The sequence below is a fragment of the Schistocerca cancellata genome, chromosome 2 (genome assembly GCF_023864275.1).
Source record: "Schistocerca cancellata isolate TAMUIC-IGC-003103 chromosome 2, iqSchCanc2.1, whole genome shotgun sequence".
Classification (NCBI taxonomy): Eukaryota; Metazoa; Arthropoda; class Insecta; order Orthoptera; family Acrididae; genus Schistocerca; species Schistocerca cancellata.
This window is the reverse complement of record NC_064627.1, coordinates 342,250,723-342,271,463: the sequence shown is the minus strand read 5'-3', so window position 1 is coordinate 342,271,463 and position 20,741 is coordinate 342,250,723. Positions and strand designations below refer to the sequence as shown.

The 20,741-nt window shown below is 37.9% G+C and overlaps 1 protein-coding gene across 2 annotated transcripts in view; it reads right to left on the bottom strand.

Annotated features, from left to right (window-relative positions):
* LOC126161735 (DNA-directed RNA polymerase I subunit RPA2) overlaps nt 1-20,741 on the bottom strand; it is a 248,276-nt gene that overhangs the window by 201,021 nt on the left and 26,514 nt on the right. For both annotated transcript variants that reach the window (XM_049917771.1, XM_049917770.1), the window contains exons 4-6: nt 16,153-16,392; nt 7,442-7,614; nt 4,568-4,717 (exon numbers count right to left, since the gene is read on the bottom strand). In XM_049917771.1, coding sequence (XP_049773728.1) covers nt 4,568-4,717; nt 7,442-7,614; nt 16,153-16,392 — 563 coding nt within the window. The remainder of the gene's footprint in view (nt 1-4,567; nt 4,718-7,441; nt 7,615-16,152; nt 16,393-20,741) is intronic.

The window sequence follows — 20,741 nt, the reverse complement described above, 5'->3', positions numbered from 1 at the left end:
AGCTACCTGAGTAACAGCCTCTGATGTGTATTGCACAGCTGTCTCGTTTAGGGGGACTCTACGGCTCTCAACCCTATGACGCAAGTCCAGGAAGTCACAGTTTGTGACAGAACCTTTGAAGTCTCTGGTTAAGTCTTACCACTTGACTCAGAACCAAAGGGGCACAATCGATTCTGGGGACAATGCTGCAAATTGTGAGCTTTTTTGAAACTCCATGTGCAAGGCTGTCTTCTCAACCTTCTCTGCCAGTTGCTGGATTGACTCGAGTATGACTTCAGGCTGGAATGACAAATGTGACCTCAGAGCCCTGACGACAAGAATCATTTGTTCCAACGTGTGCCACAATATGCAGTTTTTTGCATGCTATTCCCTCAATGGATGAAAGAATAGACTCTTCAACGTGCTGAATGAGGTCCTCAGGCATACAAACTGAGTGCGCCTGGTGTCATTTCCTGTCCCTTGCTGCCATTTCCATAAGCGATACATCATTCGCTGTACATTTGAACTGTCGACGATTAATAGATCCCTACCCTTTTGTGTTTGTGCCTCTTGACACCGGACAAAACAGGTTTCCCCAAAACAGGTGATGTTAGTCCCACTGACTCAGCTTCAGTTTCCATAAGAGAGAGCACCTCAAACTTGTTGGTTAGAGAGATCGATACAACATCCTGAGTCCTCCCAGGCCCCATCCACCCTTTACAGGATGGTGAGTTCTACCACTGACATGCCACTCACAATCAAGTGAACGAGTAAAGATAGATCCTGTATTTTCTGCAGAGGACACAGGATCTACAGGAGAGGATAGTACTTCATGTACATCTGATACTGATATCACAGGTACATGACTCTTGGGAGCTCTTCTAACACACCAATTGGCAGCAGCTGACAATCATTTTACAGTAGTCAGGGCAATTTCCAGATGCTTACAAATGTCAACCAATTCATTCTGTGTTCAAGAACAGCGATTCACGAAGGGGCTGCATTTTGGCTGGTGCAATGTATTACGAGACACTGACAAAATAATTTTCAATTAAGCCCGCTTAATCTGTTGAGCTAAAAAGTTGCTAAGGCCATATAACATTTGAAGCAAATATACAAAATTATATTTTTATTAAGGCAACACGAAAAGCTGCTGTAAAAATTACTAATTGCCTAAAATGTTTTGATGTTAATTATAGTTGTTTGGAAACTCGAATACACGTTTATTTACAGTGTTGGTGTTGTTGTTTTTGTGGTGGTGGTGGTCGTGGTGGTATTCAGTCCAAAGACTAGTTTGATGCAGCTGTCCATGCCACTATATCCTGTGCAAGGCTTTTCATCTCTGAGTAACTACTGCAACTTACATCCCTCTGAGTCTGCTTACTGTACTCATCTCTTGGTCTCTCTCTAAGATTTTTATCCGACACGCTTCCCTCCGATACTGAATTTGTGATCCCTTGACGTCTCAGAATGTGTCCTACCTACTGCTCCCTTCTTCTAGTCAGGTTATGACACAAATTTCTCTTCTCCAGAACTCTATTTGGTACTTCCTCATTAGTTATGTGATCTAACTGAGCGTTCTTCTGTAGCACCACATTTCAAATGCTTCTATTGCTTCCTGTCTAAACTATTTATCGTCCATGCTTCTATACATAGCTACACTCCATACAAATACTTTCAGAAAAGACTTCATAGCACAAATTTATACTCAATGTTCATAAATTTCTCTTCTTCAGAAACGATTTTTTGCCATTTCCAGTCTTTATTTTATAACCCCTCTATTTCGATCATCAGCAATTATTTTGTTCCTCAAATAGCAGAAGTCATCTACTGCTTTAAGTGTCTCATTTCCTAATTCAATTTCCTCAGCATCACCTGATTTAATTTGACAACATTCCATTATCCTCATTTTGCTTTTGCTGATGTTCATCTTATATCCTCCTTTCAAGACACAGTCCATACAGTCGGGGATAGGCTACAACCCTGTCTCCCTCGCTACTCAACCACTGCTTCTCTTTCATGCCCCTTCACTCTTATAACTGCCATCTGGCTTCTGTACAAATTGCAAATAGCCTTTTGCTCCCTGTATTTTACCCCTACCACCTATGGAATTTGAAAGAGAATATTCCACTCAACATTGTCAAAAGCTTTCTCTAAGTCTACAAATGTTATAAACGTTGGTTTGTCTTTCCTTAACCTCTCTTCTATGAGAAGTCATAGAATCAGTATTGCCACGCTTGTTCCTAAATTTCTCCAGAAACCAATCTTATCATCACCGAAGTTGGCTTCTACCAGTTTTTCCACTCTTCTGTAAAGAATTCATGTTAGTATTTTGCAACCATAACTTATTAAACTGATAGTTCAGTAATTTTCACACCTGCCAGCAACTGCTTTCTTTGGAATTAGAATTATTATACTCTTCTTTAAGTCTGAGAGTATTTCGTCTGTCTCACACAGATGGAGGAGTTTAGTCATGACTAGCTCTCCTGAGGCTATCAGTAGCTCGAATGGAACATTTTCTATTCCTGGGGCCTTGTTTCGTCAGGTTTTTCAATGCTCTGTCAAACTTGTCACGCAGTATCATATCTCCCATCTCATCTTCAGCTACACCCTCTTCCATTTCCACAATATTGCCCTCAAGTGCATCTCCCTTGTATAGATCCTCTGTATACTCCTTCCACCTTTCTGTTTTCCCTTCTGTACTTAGGACTGCTTTTCCATATGAGCTCTTGATATTCAGACTGGTGATTCTCTTTTCTCCAAAGGTCTCTTTAATTTTACTGTAGGCTACATCTATCTTTCCCCTTGTGATATATGCTTCTACATCTTTACATTTCTCCTCTAGCCACTCCTGCTTAGCCATTTTACAATTCCTATCCATCTCATGTTTTAGACGTTTGTATTCCCTTTTGCCTGATCCATTTACTGCACTTTTATATTTTTTTCCTTTCATCAGTTAAATTCAATATCTCTAGTGTTACACAAGGACTTCTACTAGCCCCCGGCTTTTTGCCTATTTGATTCTCTGCTGCCTTCACTATTTCATCTCTCAAAGCTACCCATTCTTCTTCTACTGTATTCCTGTCCCCTGTTCTTATCAACCATTCCCTAAAGCTCCCGCCGAAACTATCTACAACCTCTGGTTCTTTCAGTTTATCCAGGTCCCATCTTTTTAAACTCCTCCTTTTCTGCAGTTTCTTCAGTTTTAATCTGCAGTTCGTAACCAATAAATTGTGGCCAGAGTCCACATGTGCCCCCGGAAATATCTTACAATTTGAACTCTAATTCCTAAATCTCTGTCTTACCATTATATAATCACTCCGTTATCTTCCAGTGTCTCCAGGTCTCTCCAGTGTATAAAACCCTTTTTCATGATTCTTAAACCAAGAATTAGTTATGATTAAATTATGTTCTGTGGAAAATTCTACAAGATGGCTTCCTGTTTCTTTCCTCCTCCCAGTGCATATTCACCTGCTATTTTTCCTTCTCTTCCTCTTCCTACTATCGAATTGCAGTCCGCCATGATAATTAAATTTTCGTCTCCCTTTAACTATCTGAATAATTTCTTTTATCTCATCAAGATATTATTATTTATGATAGAGGCAGATAATATATAGGGCTACTCCTCTAAGGGAAAACTAGATGTAACACAATAAGTTAGTTGGTACATCTGCAACAGCAATTAAATCACAAATGCCAATTTACTAGAAATCGCTCATTGATTATGCAAAGGACACTGACAGCATCTGAAAATTCTCAAAAATGCATGTTTATTTGTTTTGATACACAATTAAATTTAGGGATGATGTATTCTTGGCAGAACTGTGAACCACAAACACTGATCTGCTACAAAATAAATTACGTATGCAAAACACTCGTACCGTTGACTTAGGAAAATATAGTTTTGTAACCATCCAAATATTCTAAAAAATAACCTGCTTCTTTCATAATTATAAAATGAAATTAGAGTATAATTATTCTGAATGTGGATACGCCTACTGTTCTCACACATTTTAAAAGAGCGCAATAAGTTTAAGCTTGTAATTGACAATAACAGTATGACTTTATTGCAGCACTTGCGAATGTTTGAAATTTCACAATATGTCACAATACAAACAGGTATCGATCCAATCACGAAAGATTATGCGGGAGCAATGCGATCAGTAAAAGAAGAGAATCTAGAACTTCAATTCGGCACAGGGTTTTTGTACAAGTGGTCCCACACAAAGGAAAATTCTGAAACCAGCTTTTATATATAAATAAACGTGCATACTGCATGGATTTTTCACTTCGCTGATTCTGAGTACACTTCTACACTATTGTGCCGAAGAAGAACAGTGCAGCGTGATTTTATCTTGGTGAAAAATTGCTAAAACGCGCAGCACCAATAAAGCATGTCTTCTACCTGTTGCAGCTAACAATGCAATTATGTGAGTTTAAGAAGCCTGAGCAACAAAATTTTAATTAATAATAAATACAGGATCAGAGAAACATTAAAGTGTACAAGCATTGCAAAATTTTTATATTACACAAAGCTAAGAACACCTTGCAAAAGAAAGTGAAAAAAAGGAGAACAACCCCAACTCACTTTAAAATGTGATCGCAAACATCTGCATTTGTACCCCATGGTGGAACCTCATACATCTTGACTCTGAATGTGCTCCCTATGTAGTCTCTGACCTCTGAATGTGTATGGTATCCCTCTTCATGAACAGAAAGCAGCATTTTCTTAATACATCTGTGGATGGAAAAAAACAGAAGTTGAACGAATGCTATGAAAAAAGTAACCACTGCACATGGTTTCTTGTTTTAATGCCCAAGAAAACTATAATTAATAAGTAAATACCACTGAAACCTGAAAAAAGAAACACCAAAATTGGTTATAAAATAATTTTTTTCTGTCCCTATCTATAGCTTAAGCCTTGTTTACACGACGACATTGGGTTGCGCCACTCATTGCGTGGAATGAGTTGCTCAGAAGCGGTTTCATATATGACTGTACACACAGCGACACTAGTATACACTTCAGTTTCATCATTTTGTGGGTCCCTGAGTCGTGCCTGAAATGAAAGTTTTGGCAGCTGCACGAGTTGTGATGGAGTTAAAGTTTGCTGTGTGAAATCGTTGCATAAGAAAAAAATAAGAAACATGTTTCGATTCGTGACTGGATGAAGAAAAGATGTACGCTCGTTTGCTCAGCATCGTTGCTGAAATAATTTATAGCAGAATATCCAAGAAGTTCTTTTTATTATCTTAGAACGTCACCAGAACTGTTCACGTTTCTTCTAGAGTTATTTATGTGATAAGGAATAAAGGTACAGTAATGCATGAAGCACTATCACTAGAACTGACATTACATATCATATTACGCGCATTACAATCGAGAACACTAGGCATGCTATAAGATACAGTTTTAGTTGGTGATGATGCTATTTCATTAACACCAATACATTAACAGTAATAATTAACATTAACAACAATAATTATTCAAAGCAGGCCACATTAAGAAGAGAATGGTTTACAAACTACTCTCTTGAAGATAGATCTGTACAGTGGCAATATTTAAAAATTCTAACATGTGAATGGGGAGCACTGCAGTGACGTTTTAAATAGATCAATATTGAACAAAGAATGCAGCTTCTTGAATTGGTATAGACTTCCCTCCTGGCAACAATATTCCTTAACAAAGAGTTGGCCATCTTGTAGACGAGAACATTGCCACAGCTAGAATTACACTTGGTTGTATTTTTCTTAATTCAGTTGTATATGTGCTGCTAACTCTATAAATTTTGCCCTGCACCTCAAATACTGTCAAAGCATCTATGTTATGACCACACATGATGGTCTCAGCGGCAGCAATATGTTGCTTATTTTTGTAATCAGCATCACTGAAATCCCACAAACAGCTATGCAAAGCATAGATATCCAAAAAGTGAACATTATTCTCCATCCCCCACTTCATTTTTCAGTTTGGCTACACTCTACGAACACACACAACCTCAAAACTCATGTAACTAGTGTCGCCAAAGTTGGAACACGCTGAAAGTGTTTAGTTTCACCAACGAGTTGTGGCCGGTAGCACAGTTGCCTGCAACCTAGTGTCATTGTGTAAACTAGGCTTTACATGAAACTAAACATGAAAATAGATCAGGGGATAATTTTCTGATTTCAGTTTTAAATTGTGCCACAGACTCACTGCCACTACTTTACAGAATATCTGTGCAATAAGCACATGACTACTACAGTATACTGACAAGTATGTACAAAGTAGTCTTGAAGTAAGCTGGTGTTGCTGTGTTTCACCATGTCCACCAATCAGGTGACCAAGTTTGTAGACACCTACAGTTTGGCAATGATCAGTCTTAAAAGTAGCCCATAACTGTGTGGTTAGTTCACTTGATAAATAATTGACACATCCAGCTGTAATTCCTGGTCGATCTCTAAGCTCCCGAGCTTCCTCCACCCCACCAACGCCCCCCCCCCCCTCCCCACAAAAAAGTGCACTGTAATCATGACGGCAGGCTGCAACCAATGATTTCTGGTGTAATAGTCAACCTTAGTTGCCAATTAACTCTTAATTAGAGGACGAAAAAGCAGCTGAAAAATAAGATCCTGCACCCTCTTGATATTGGGATGGAAAATGGAAGGTATAGCCACATGAAATGTGACCACTAATTGAAGCTTTTTACAATATACATAAAATTAAATGTGAAAGGCACTACTAGAATCTCAACAAATCAGTACAGTGCATATGAAAGGGTAATAGGAAGAAAGGTGTTAATGTTCTCACAGAACCCAGATGGGTAAATTTAAATTAACTTTTACTCAAGAAAGACTCTTTAACACTTCTCCTGTCACCATTATATATGTTAGATAGGGATCATTAGAATAAGATGATAGAAAGAATGGTACACATACAGGAATAGAAAGAGTCATTTGTCCATTTCTTGTAAGATTTCTATTATTCATCAAATGTTATCCAATTATCCTGCGCAGAATGCATTTTTGTTCTATGCTCAGTGTCTACTTTGCTGTTAGCCAATAACAGCTTGTCTTTTAACATGTTTTGAGTTTACTGCCATCTCGTTGCAAATCTCTTACATCCAGCAGGTGTTCCTCCTCCGAGTGAAAACTTGTGAAGATGAAAATGATTGTAAAAAATTAATTTCAGTTTTGTACTTGCTTTTTCAAGTCATTCATAAAAATCTTCATTACTGACCCCCTCCCTGACATCAACTTCAGCATTACACTTCCCTTCTCCTTAAACCCAATGTGGCTGAGCTTTTTGGTATTAAGTTACTTACAAACAGAGGTAAACTGCACCACTGGAGTCATACTTAGGATGTATTTCATATTCCATGCAATGTTATGACCAATAGAGTTATTTTTAACACTCTTGAGTTTCCAATATTATTCTTTCTAATACGAATGATAAGACAGAAAACAATAAAAACTTGCATACCCTTTGTAATACAGGTCATCTTCATAGCCTTTTATAAGTTGCTGGTAAATATATTCATCTGTCACATCTAGCAAACTTTTAAGAATTAGGACAACTGGTGCATAGTAAAGATTTTTTCTTGCACTGAACATCAGCTTTGCTGTTCCATCTGTTACATAATGTAACACATTGTTCTGTGAAAAAAACAGTGTTAAGAATTAGTCAACACACCAAATAAAACAGATGATAGCAAATGAAAGAAGTAGCAAAATATTTTGAAGTCTGTCTTTGTTGAAAAATGTTCATGAACTGATCACTGAGATAAATACAACTGGAAAGCAACTCCTTTTGATAAAAAATAATTGAAACAGAGATGTGTTAACATTGCGAACAATAACAATTCACTAGCAAGTCGGAAAACAAACGATTCAACAGAACAAGCACACATGATTATAAGCTTCCAAAAGATGTTTCAATGACAATGGAGTCAGATTTAATCAGAAGATAGAGTAATGTATGTGAAATGTACAGTGAACAAATATATACTATGGTACAGGAAGGTTGTATCTGAGAGAAGCAGCATAAATATTCAGTAGATCTTGATAAGATTTCAACATGATACAGAGATTTGCAACTTGCTTTAAATGTTCCAAAATTTAAAACTGCGCACCTCAAAAGACAAAACAACAGTATCCTATGACTATAATATCAATGAGTAATAGGTGGAATCGGCCAACTCATACAAATACCTTGGTATAACACTTTGTATGGATATGAAATGCAATGAACACACAGGTTCAGTCACGGCTAAAGCAAGTGGTAGACTTCAGTTTATTGGTAGAAACCTGAGGAAGTGCAATCAGTCTACAAAATAGATTGCTTACAAATCACTCATGCGACAGCTTCTAGAATATTGCTCAAGTTTGTGAGACCCATACTAGATAAGATTAACAGGGGATATTGAATGTATACAGAGAAGGGCAGCACAAATGATGACAGTTTCATTTAATCAGTGGGAGAGTGTCACAGAGATATTGAAGGAACTGAGCTGGAAGTCTCCTCAAGATAGACAAACTATCCCAAGAAAGTCTATTAACAAAATATCAAGAATCGGCTTTAAGTGATTACTCTAGGAATATACTGCAACCCTCTACGTGTCACTCACATAGGGATCGTGTGGATAAGATTAGAACAATTACTGCATGCGCATTCCTGTGCTCCACACATGAATGGGACAGGAAGAAACCCTAGTAACTGGTACAATGGGACATACCCTCTGCCATACACCTCACAGTAGTTTGCAGAGAGTAGATGTAAATTTAGATGTAGATGTAGAAAGGAAGGAAGGAAAATTAGGATTTAACACTGCATCAACAATGAGATCATTAGAGGCAGAGCCCAAGCTCCAATTGTTGCAAGAACAGGGATGGAAATCAGCAGTGCCCTCCTCAAAGTGACTATCCAAGCATCTGCCTGGAGCGATTTAGGGTAACCACGGAAAACTTAAATTAAGATTGTCAGGTGTAGATTTGGACCGTCGTCCCCCAGAATGTGAGTCCACTGCACCACTCATTTGTTTCAGAGTTAAAGAAAGAAGCAGTATGAGAAAGTTTCCAAGAGAAACACCGAAGCAATAATTTAGGTTTGGCTTGTGGGGGAAATGAGTAGGAAGAAGAAAAATGTGAGTTGACCAAAATGAAAAACAACAGTCCACGAGAAGGCATTGGAAAAGAATTGGTCACATGTTTTGTGAAGCGATTTGTCCAAACACAAGAAATAAAACAGATTAGAGAAACATCTGAAGCACCTCATTTGCAGTACCCAGTTTTGAGCCTCATTGAAAGGCAAGTCCAATTTTTATCAAACATACTTTATTTCTTACTTTTAGGCAAATCATTTAAAAAAACACTTGACTTTTCTGAGAATATGATATTTTTGATACCACATATACTTTTCCAGCATCTTCTACTCTCAAAATGTCCTTGATTTAGTACCTGATTCAAAGGAAACCATTTTGACCAGTACCACACCAATGTAACTTTTATGTGTAAAATAGCTATGACTTGCAAAGTGACTCTTTGAAACCACATTTGTCTTCCTAGTGTCTGCAAACCATTTTGACAATTATCGCACCAATATAACATTTTACATGCAAAATAGCTAGGTCTTGAAGAGAAACTCTTTGACATCTGTTTTGTCTTCCTAGTGTCTGCTGTTCTCATAACGCCTTAATGTAACATATGATTCTATAAAACATATTTTAAAAATCAAATATCGCACCAATGTAACTTGCTCTACACAAAAACCTAGGCCTTGAGAGATTAATGTCTTGACATTTTATGTACTTAGCTAACAGGAGCTGTTCATGAAATATTTCAAATTCCCCCTCAAGTCACTAGTTAATCTGCTCTTAATTACTCTGATTAATTTCAAGCAATTAAATTTTTTTTGCAAAACTGGATCTCATGCTGGTCAATAACAGTTCACCAATCAATTCATAGGGCATGGACAAGTAAATGACTTTTAGAAAATGCTATCAGAACCATCAATGCGTATTTGCCCAGAATAATAGGGAACAAATGTGTACAATAACAAAAACTTGATTAAATGAATCAAAAATAAGATTGTGAACATTCTTGGACAGGTAAACTGGCTCACGAATATTTGCCACAAACATGTATGTAGTTAGTAATAGGTATTCAGTTGTATCAATAATTATACATGCAGTTTTCTTATTTGGAAATTTTAAATCATATTTTTTGTTACTTTTTATTTTTGATTCCTGTTATAATATTGTCATAACTGGAATCAGTTTATCACTTGCATGAAGTGTCAATGAGAAAAACTTTTGGTACAAAATCCTGATAATAACAAGAATTCCATTAAGGATATATGGTCACTGTGGTAAAGATAATGTCAGATAATACAGAACTGCAAAACTGAACTTGTAAAAACATAGTTATCAGACTCCATATATCAAAGAAAATAGGTTGTCCTTCATCTTCCACATTCATTCAGAAGTAAACTGCTATTTACCCACATATTCACTACTTCACCAATGCACTCTATCCTGTCCCCCCTCCCATGAACCATGGGCCATGCCGATGGGAAGGCTTGTGTGCCTCAGTGATACAGACAGCCATACCATAGGTGCAACCACAACGAAGGGCTATTTGTTGGGACACCAGACAAACATGAGGTTCCTGAAGAGGGCCAGCATCCTTTTCAGTAGTTACAGAGGCAACAGTCTGGATGATTGACTGATCTGGACTTGTAACATCAATCTAAATGGCCCTGTTGTGTTGTTACTGCAAACAGCTGAAAGAAAGGGGAAACTTCAGCTGTAATTTTTCCCCGAGGGCATGCAGCTCTACTATATGGTTAAGTGATGATGGCATGCTCCTGGGTAAAATATTCCGGAGGTAAAATTGTCTCCCATTCGGATCGCCAGGCCGAGACTACTCAGGAGGACATAGTCATCAGGAGAAATGAAACTGGTGTTCTACGGATCGTAGTGTGGAATGTCAGATCCCTTTATCAGGCAGGTAGCTAAGAAAATTTAAAACGGAAATGGATAGGTTAAAGTGAGATGTAGTGAGAATTAGTGGAGTTCGGTGGCAGGAGGTACACGACTTCTGGTCAGTTTAATACAGGATTATACATACAAAAACAGATAGGGGTGATGCAGGAGTAGGTTTAATAAAGAATAAAAAAACAGTAACATGGTTAAGTTACTATGCACAGCACAGTGAATGCATTATTGCAGCCAAGATTGACATGAAGCCCACACCCACCACAGTAGCACAAGTTTATATGCCAACTAGCTCCACAGATGAGGAGGTGATTGAGGAAATGTATGATCAGATAAAAGAAATTATCAGACAGTTAAGGGAGCTGAAAATTTAATAGTCATGGGGGACTGGAATTCGATAATAGGAAAAGTACTTGGTAAATATGGACTGGGAGAAAGGAATGAAAGAGAAAGCCATCTCATACAATTTTGCACAGGGCATAATTTACTCACAAATAATACTTGGTTTAATTATCGTGAGAGAAGGTTGTATAAGTGCAAGAGACCTGTAGACACCAGAAGATTTCAGATTGATTATATAAATGGTTCTACAGAGATTTAGGAACCAGATTTTAAATTGCAAGACATTTCCAAGGGCAGATGTGGACTGACCACAATTTATTGGTTATGAACTGTAGATTAAAACTGAAGAAACTGCAAAAAGGTGGAATTTAAGGAGATGGGACCTAGATAAACTGAAAGAACCAGAGGTTGTAGACAGTTTCAGGGGTAGCAGTAGGGAATGACTGACAAGAAGAGGGGAAAGGAATACACTAGAAGGAGAATTGGTACTTTTAAGAGATGAAATAGTGAAGGCCACAGAGGAACAAGTAGGCAAAAAGACAGGGGCTCGTAGAAATCCTTGTGTAACACAAGAGATATTGAATTTAATTGATGAAAGGAAAAAATATAGAAGTGCAATAAATGAAGCAAGCAAATGGGAATACAAATGTCTAAAACATGAGATGGCCAGGAAATGCAAAAAGGGTAAGCACGAGAGGCTAGAGGAGAAATACAAAGATGTTGAAGCATATATCACTAGGTGGAAGATAGAAGGAAAAATAGCAGGTGAATATGCACTGGGAGAAGGACTGAAAGAGGAAGCCGTCTTGTAGAATTTTGCACAGAACATAATTTAATCATAACTAATTCTTAGTTTAAAAATAATGAAAACGGGTTTTATACACGGAAGAGACCTGGAGACACTGGAAGGTCACGGAATGATTATATAATGGTAAGACAGAGATTTAGGAATTAAAGTTCAAATTGTAAGATATATCCGGGGGCACATGTGGACTCTGGCCACAATTTATTGGTTACGAACTGCAGATTAAAACTGAAGAAACTGCAGAAAAGGAGGAATTTAAAAAAATGGGACCTGGATAAACTGAAAGAACCAGAGGTTGTAGATAGTTTCGGCGGGAGCTTTAGGGAATGGTTGATAAGAACAGGGGACAGGAATACAGTAGAAGAAGAATGGGTAGCTTTGAGAGATGAAATAGTGAAGGCAGCAGAGAATCAAATAGGCAAAAAGCCGGGGGCTAGTAGAAGTCCTTGTGTAACACTAGAGATATTGAATTTAACTGATGAAAGGAAAAAAATATAAAAGTGCAGTAAATGGATCAGGCAAAAGGGAATACAAACGTCTAAAACATGAGATGGATAGGAATTGTAAAATGGCTAAGCAGGAGTGGCTAGAGGAGAAATGTAAAGATGTAGAAGCATATATCACAAGGGGAAAGATAGATGTAGCCTACAGGAAAATTAAAGAGACCTTTGGAGAAAAGAGAATCACCAGTCTGAATATCAAGAGCTCATATGGAAAAGCAGTCCTAAGTACAGAAGGGAAAACAGACAGGTGGAAGGAGTATACAGAGGATCTATACAAGGGAGATGCACTTGAGGGCAAAATTGTGGAAATGGAAGAGGGTGTAGCTGAAGATGAGATGGGAGATATGATACTGCGTGACAAGTTTGACAGAGCATTGAAAAACCTGACGAAACTAGGCCCCAGGAATAGAAAATGTTCCATTAGAGCTACTGATAGCTTCAGGAGAGCTAGTCATGACCAAACTCCTCCATCTGTGTGAGACAGGCGAAATACTCTCAGACTTAAAGAAGAGTATAATAATTCTAATTCCAAAGAAAGCAGTTGCTGGCAGGTGTGAAAATTACTGAACTATCAGTTTAATAAGTTATGGTTGCAAAATACTAACATGAATTCTTTACAGAAGAGTGGAAAAACTGGTAGAAGCCAACTTCGGTGATGATAAGATTGGTTTCTGGAGAAATTTAGGAACAAGAGTGGCAATACTGATTCTATGACTTCTCACAGAAGATAGAGTAAGGGAAGACAAACCAACATTTATAACATTTGTAGACTTAGAGAAAACTTTTGACAATGTTGAATGGAATATTCTCATCAAATTCCAAAGGTGGTAGGGGTAAAATACAGGGAGCAAAAGGCTATTTACAATTTGCACAGAATCCAGATGGCAGTTATGAGTCGAGGGGCACACAAGAGAAACAGTAGTTGAGAAGAGAGTGAGACAGGATTGTAGCCTATGCCTGATGTTATTTAACCTGTATACTGACCAAGCAGTAAAGGAAACAAAAGAGAAATTTGGAGTAGGAATTGAAGTTCAGGGAGAAGAAATAAAATCTTTGAGATTTGCCAATGACACTGTAATTCTCTCAGAAACAGCAAAGGACTTGTAAGAGTAGCTGAACAGCATGGACAGTGTCTTGAAAGGAGGATATAAGATGAACATCAACAAAAGCAAAACGAGGATAATGGAATGTAGACGAATTATGCTGAGGGAATAGGATTAGGAAATGAGACACTTAAAGTAGAAGATGAGATCTGCGATTTGGGCAACAAAATAACTGACAATGATCGAAGTAGAGAGGTTATAAAATGAAGACTGGAAATGGCAAAAAAAAGCATTTCTGAAGAAGAGAAATTTGTGCACATCAAGTATAGATTTGTGCCAGGAAATCTTTTCTGAAAGTATGTGTATAATGGACGATAAATAGTTTAGACAAGATGAGAATAGAAGCATTTGAAATGTCGTGCTACAGAAGAAAGATGAAGATTAGATGGGAGGTACTGAATAGAATTGGGAGAAGAGAAATTTGTGGCATAACCTGACTGAAAGAAGGGATCAGTTGGTAGAAGACATTCTGAGACATCAAGGGATCACCTATTCAGTATTGGAGGGAAGTGTGTGGATAAAAATCGTAGAGGGAGACCAAGAGATGAATACAGTAAGCAGATTCAGAGGGATGTAAGTTGCAGTAGCCACTCGGAGATGGAGAGGCTTGTACAAGGTAGAATAGCATGTAGAGCTGCATCAAACCAGTCTTTAGCCAGAAGACCACAACAACTATAACTTGTTTATCTGCGTTTTCTGCACTCCAAATTCCTGTTTCCAAATCAAACCCAATATGACCAAGTCCACTCATTCTCTCCATTTCTCCTCTTGAACTGTTAGTATTAGATGGCATGAGACAAGGATTTGCATGTACCTTTCTCATTCCAACAGGAGCAAGAGTGAAGAATTGTCCATATTTTTTCACTATCTAAAAGTGGAGTTTCCTCTGAAGTCTTTATGTCACACTTCGTAGAACCCTTTTGTAATGCCTGAAACTCTACAACAGATGTTCTGAAACTGAGGCTGTACTGTACATCACACGTAGACAGAGCATGCAGGAAAAACAAAATGTGAGGTCACAGGCCAAGAAACAAGCAGATGTTTACAAGATTATCAGAACTTTGTTCGAAGAGAGAGATGCTGCTACATTTAATGAGATGCTTCCTGCTGCTTTCAACAAGATGAAGAATGACAAAGTGATGTCAGAGTTTGCAACTTACTTCCAGGACAACTACATAAATGATGTACAACGCTGGGCTTTCTACCACAGCCTACATCCAGGAATAAATATGAACACACACATAGGAAGGATGCACCACACTATCAAATACATATACCTGTGAAAAGCACACGAAACTTCTGGATACGGCAATATTCACTCTAATGTCATACACTGAGGAAAACTTTTTGACAGGCTCATCGTACTTATGAAAGCAAAATTGACAAACAAAATGGAAGAAATTTGTTATAGGCCCAAGTCTAGTTCAACTGTGATAAAGGAAATGATTTTAAAGGAAGATCGCACAGAGAGATGGTAGCGTCCTTATCAAATATGAGTGAAATGCATTTGTCCTTATCAAATATGAGTGAAATGTATTTTGTGCAAGAAAATTACATTCAAAGTCACTGTAAAATGATGTGTAATAAAGGCAATACATGCATAGACAGGTATTCTTGCATGTGTATAGACTCTAGTATCAAATGGAACGTGTGCAATTATATCCACAGTATATGCAAACTCAAGTGTACGAGCAGCCTTTTTAAACTCTCCGGACTAGAACAATCTGATACCAAGCAGTGAAGAGATTTGTACTGCAACTGAGCATCACACAATATCGTCCCAAATGGGTGCACCAGGTATGTCCAACAGTTCAATATTGTTGTCACAACAGAAGGACATAACCGTTTTTCAGTTATTTCATCTGGTTAATGACATAACTACAATACACGAGATTAATACTGTTATTGTTTTTATTCTCTCTACTTCAGCAATCAATCTATCATCTTACTGTGTAAATAACAAAAATCTGCTATTACTCATTTCCTAACCTAATTCCCTCAGCATCAGCTGACCTAAATTTACTACACTCCACAGGTCTTGTTTTACTTTCATTTATGTGCATCTTATAATCTCTTTTCAAGAAACTACCCATTCTTTTCTGGTAAGTTTTATTTTATATATATCTGGTTAAAGAAGAGAAAATTTATTTCTCAAATCTCAGGCACAGAGGCCCCAAAAAATCAGCCTCAAGTATCAGAATTAAAGTCTATACTCACAGAGCAAAGCACCTACTATTTCTCACAGCATGATACCTACTTATCAGCTTGGTTCTTTTGCTACACCTATAACCAATTCCCACAATAAAGAGAGTTAAAGCATTTCATCTTCACAAAAAATAACTAAAACATGAATGTTAAATTGTAATTCTATTGCAAAGGCAGTGCACAACAAAAGATTTGAGCTACAAAAAATCACTCTAAACATCCCCGTATCATAAAGTACTTACTGTGGCTGTTTCATCATCTGCTACACACCGAATCATAACACCAAGATCTGAAAACTGTACACCCCTCTGCTTCCAGCCTGTCCTTGCTACGGTCAAGGGGTAATTTCTACGAGTCATCAAGAGCATTCTTATTAATCGCTCATGACCTTTCACCACAAAATAACCTCCCCATTCTTCTGCATGTTCGCCTCTACTTATCAGCTCTTTTGGTGAAAGGCGAGCTAAATGGCATCTGTCTGACTGGAAAACAAAAAATTTTTTAAAGTCTTAAATTATAGAAATTAAAAAAAAAAATACTACACATGTCTTGCATATACTTTTCAAAAAACTTAGCCTAGTAAATAGCACATTTAGCGCATTTTTGTGGGTACTGCATAACTCATCATCTGAAAAACTCACATTTAAAACTACATGTATATATCACATTTGTAACTGATATATGGAAAAACTAGAAATTAGTAACAATCATGCCCAAATTGAAAAGTATTTCTGTTCTTCATCTTGCAAATGGCTTTGCAGTAGACAAGTAGGAGATCACTGAAGGTAATTTTTAAGAGTTATTTGCTAACCTTCATGACAGTGCAAATGAGATCCAATTGCTTTAAATATCTTACTAAGTAGATGTTATGAAATTTCCATAAAATTTACAATTAATATTATACGGAACTGCGCGCTAAAATATTTGTTGAAATATAATTCACAACACACTGTTTCTACAACTGTTCTTAAATAAGCAACTATGCTCCTAGAGATTTCAAGTCAACTCTTTCAGATGTATTATTGAAATACTTTATAATACCAAACTATTGGCATTTAACTAGAGATACAGGCAACAGGAAAGCTTAGTGACATACAGCATATGGCATGAAAATTAATAAAAAGAAAATTAAAAGCATGGTCATAGGCCTAAAGAAAAGAAAAAATGAAAATTATTTTGGGGTCAGAAATTACAGAGCAGGTAAGAGCATTCAAGTATGGGTTGGATTAAAGAAGACAACAAGATATCAAAGAGAGAATGGCTCTGGGGAAAGAGGCATTTCCAAAGCAGACATGACTCACAACTAGTTGTGTAAACTAGGAATTAAGGAAGTGACAGGTTAAGTGCTTAAAATAGAGTGTGGTTTTGTATGGAGCAGAAACGTGGACTTTGAGAAAGCAGGATGAAAAGAGAATTGAAGCTTGTGAAATGTGGATATGGCGTAGAATGGATAAAATCAACTGGACTGATAGGAATGAAGAAGTAGTGAGGACAGTTGGAGAAGAACAGGAGATGCTGCTGACGGTGAAAAACAGGAAACTAAACTGGATAGGCCACAATCTACAAAGAGATTGCCTTCTAGTAGAGGCAATTGAACGTTTCATTCCAGGAAAGACAGGGACGTGTTGAGATATATGAAGGTCTCTGCAAAAAGGTGGAAATTTAAGGAGATGGGACCTGGATAAACTGACTAAACCAGAGGTTGTACAGAGTTTCAGGGAGAGCATAAGGGAACAATTGACAGGAATGGGGGAAATAAATACAGTAGAAGAAGAATGGGTAGCTCTGAGGGATGAAATAGTGAAGGCAGCAGAGGATAAAGTAGGTAAAAAGACAAGGGCTAGTAGAAATCCTTGGGTAACATAAGAAATATTGAATTTAATTGATGAAAGGAGAAAATATAAAAACACAGTAAATGAAGCAGGCAAAAGGGACTACAAACGTCTCAAAAATGAGATCGACAGGAAGTGCAAAATGGCTAAGCAGGGATGGCTAGAGGACAAATGTAAGGATGTAGAGGCTTATCTCACTAGGGGTAAGATAGATACTGCCTACAGGAAAATTAAAGAGACCTTTGGAGAAAAGAGAGCCACTTGTATGAATATCAAGAACTCAGATGGAAATCCAGTTCTAAGCAAAGAAGGGAAAGCAGAAAGGTGGAAGGAGTATATAGAGGGTCTATACAAGGGCGATGTACTTGAGGACAATATTATGGAAACGGAAGAGGATGTAGAAGAAGATGAAATGGGAGATACGATACTGCGTGAAGAGTTTGACAGAGCACTGAAAGAGATGAGTCGAAACAAGGCCCCCGGAGCAGACAACATTCCACTAGAACTACTGACGGCCTTGGGAGAGCCAGTCCTGACAAAACTCTACCGTCTGGTGAGCAAGATGTATGAAACAGGCGAAATACCCTCAGACTTCAAGAAGAATATAATAATTCCAATCCCAAAGAAAGCAGGTGTTGACAGATGTGAAAATTACCGAACTATCAGTTTAATAAGTGACAGCTGCAAAATACTAACGCGTAGAAGCCAACCTCGGCGAAGATCAGTTTGGATTCCGTAGAAATGTTGGAACACGTGAGGCAATACTGACCCTACGACTTATCTTAGAAAATAGATTAAGGAAAGGCAAACCTACATTTCTAACATTCGTAGACTTAGAGAAAGCTTTTGACTATGTTGACTAGAATACTCTTTTTCAAAATCTGAAGGTGGCAGGGGTAAAATACAGGGAGCGAAAGGCTATTTACAATTTGTACAGAAACCAGATGGCAGTTATAAGAGTTGAGGGGCATGAAAGGGAAGCAGCGGTTGGGAAGGGAGTGAGACAAGGCTGTAACCTGTCCCCGATGTTATTCAATCTGTATATTGAGCAAGCAGTAAAGGAAACAAAAGTAAAATTCGGAGTGGGTATTAAAGTCCGTGGAGAATAAATAAAAACTTTGAGGTTCGCCGATGACATTGTAATTCTGTCGGAGACAGCAAAGGACATGGAAGAGCAGTTGAACGGAATGGACAATGTCTTGAAAGGAGGATATAAGATGAACATCAACAAAAGCAAAATGAGGATAATGGAATGTAGTCAAATTAAGTCGGGTGATGCTGAGGGAATTAGATTAGGAAATGAGACACTTAAAGTAGTAAAGGAGTTTTGCTATTTGGGAAGCAAAATAACTGATGATGGTCGAAGTAGAGAGGATACAAAATGTAGACTGGCAATGGCAAGGAAAGTGTTTCTGAAGAAGAGAAATTTGTTAACATCGAGTATAGATTTAGGTGTCAGGAAGTCATTTCTGAAAGTATTTGTATGGAGTGTAGCCATGTATGGAAGTGAAACATGGACGATAAATAGTTTGGACAAGAAGAGAATAGAAGCTTTCAAAATGTGGTGCTACAGAAGAATGCTGAAGATTAGATGGGTAGATCACATAACTAACGAGGAGGTATTGAATAGAATTGGGGAGAAGAGGAGTTTGTGGCACAACTTGACAAAAAGAAGGGATCGGTTAGTAGGACATGTTCTGAGGCATCAAGGGATCACAAATATAGCATTGGACGGCAGCGTGGAGGGTAAAAATCGTAGAGGGAGACCAAGAGATGAATACACTAAGCAGATTCAGAAGGATGTAGGTTGCAGTAAGTACTGGGAGATGAAGCTTGCACAGGATGAGTAGCATGGAGAGCTGCATCAAACCAGTCTCAGGACTGAAGACAACAACAACAACAACAACAACAACAACATGCTGCACAGACTTCATTCAGGTCATTTAGCATTTGAGTCGGCATTTCTCGATTTTCTGCATGTCATCTGCATACCTTATACATTCAATTTTCCGCCCACCTATCCTCACACCTCTTTCCAGTCCTTCCTCCAGACAGATGTTAAATAGGATCCGGGAGAGACAGCAGCCTTGTCTAACACCTCTCCCAATCTTGCTGTCTTCAGAAATCCCATTACCTATACGTACGTGCCTTTCAAAGGGCACGGCCGACTTCCTTCCCCGTCCTTCCCTAATCTGATGAGACCGATGACCTCGCTGTCTGGTCTCCTTCCCCCAAAACAACCCCCAACCTATTCGTACCAGAGATTTCCGATTAAGAGACAGATTTGTAAACAATCTTCTCTCCTTCCACTTTACTCCCTTCTTTTTCAAGATAACTAACAGCTTATCCCACTGCACTCTATCAAAAGCATAAACTTCTTTGCCCTTTTCTATGTATCTTTCGTTGATGGTTCTTAGAAGTCCAGTGGCATCTTATACTCCCTTTCCCCTTATGAAACCATTTTGTTCTTCACCAAGTGTTTCTTCCAGCATTCCATATAGCCTTCTATTCAGAATTCGAAGAACTACTTTTGCTGCCTGCGATATTAAGCTGATTGTCTTGTGGTCTTCATACTTTTTGGGATTTTTAGTCTTTGGGACTGTGACTATTATAGCTACCAGAAAGTTTTCTGGCCACTCCCTTTGTCATAGATGTAGTTGCAAAAAGAGGTCAACTTATTTTCACCTGTTTATTTTAAATAATTCTTTAAGATTTCTGCCGGAATGCCATCTACACCACATGCTTTGTTGTTTTTAAGTTCTCCCAATGCCTTATTTACCTCTGAACCTTCGATATGATCTCCTTTTTCATCTTCATTTACTGATTCTTCCTTCTCAATCTGCTTCATAGAGTGTTTCAATATATTCTTTCCATCCATTCTGAACAGCATGTGGGTCACTTAAAAAGAGTTCCATCTTTCCCTTATATCTCCATATTTGTTTTGTTCTTCCTTCCCTGAAATACTATTTCCTTGGCTACCCAGTCCATCTTTTCATAAT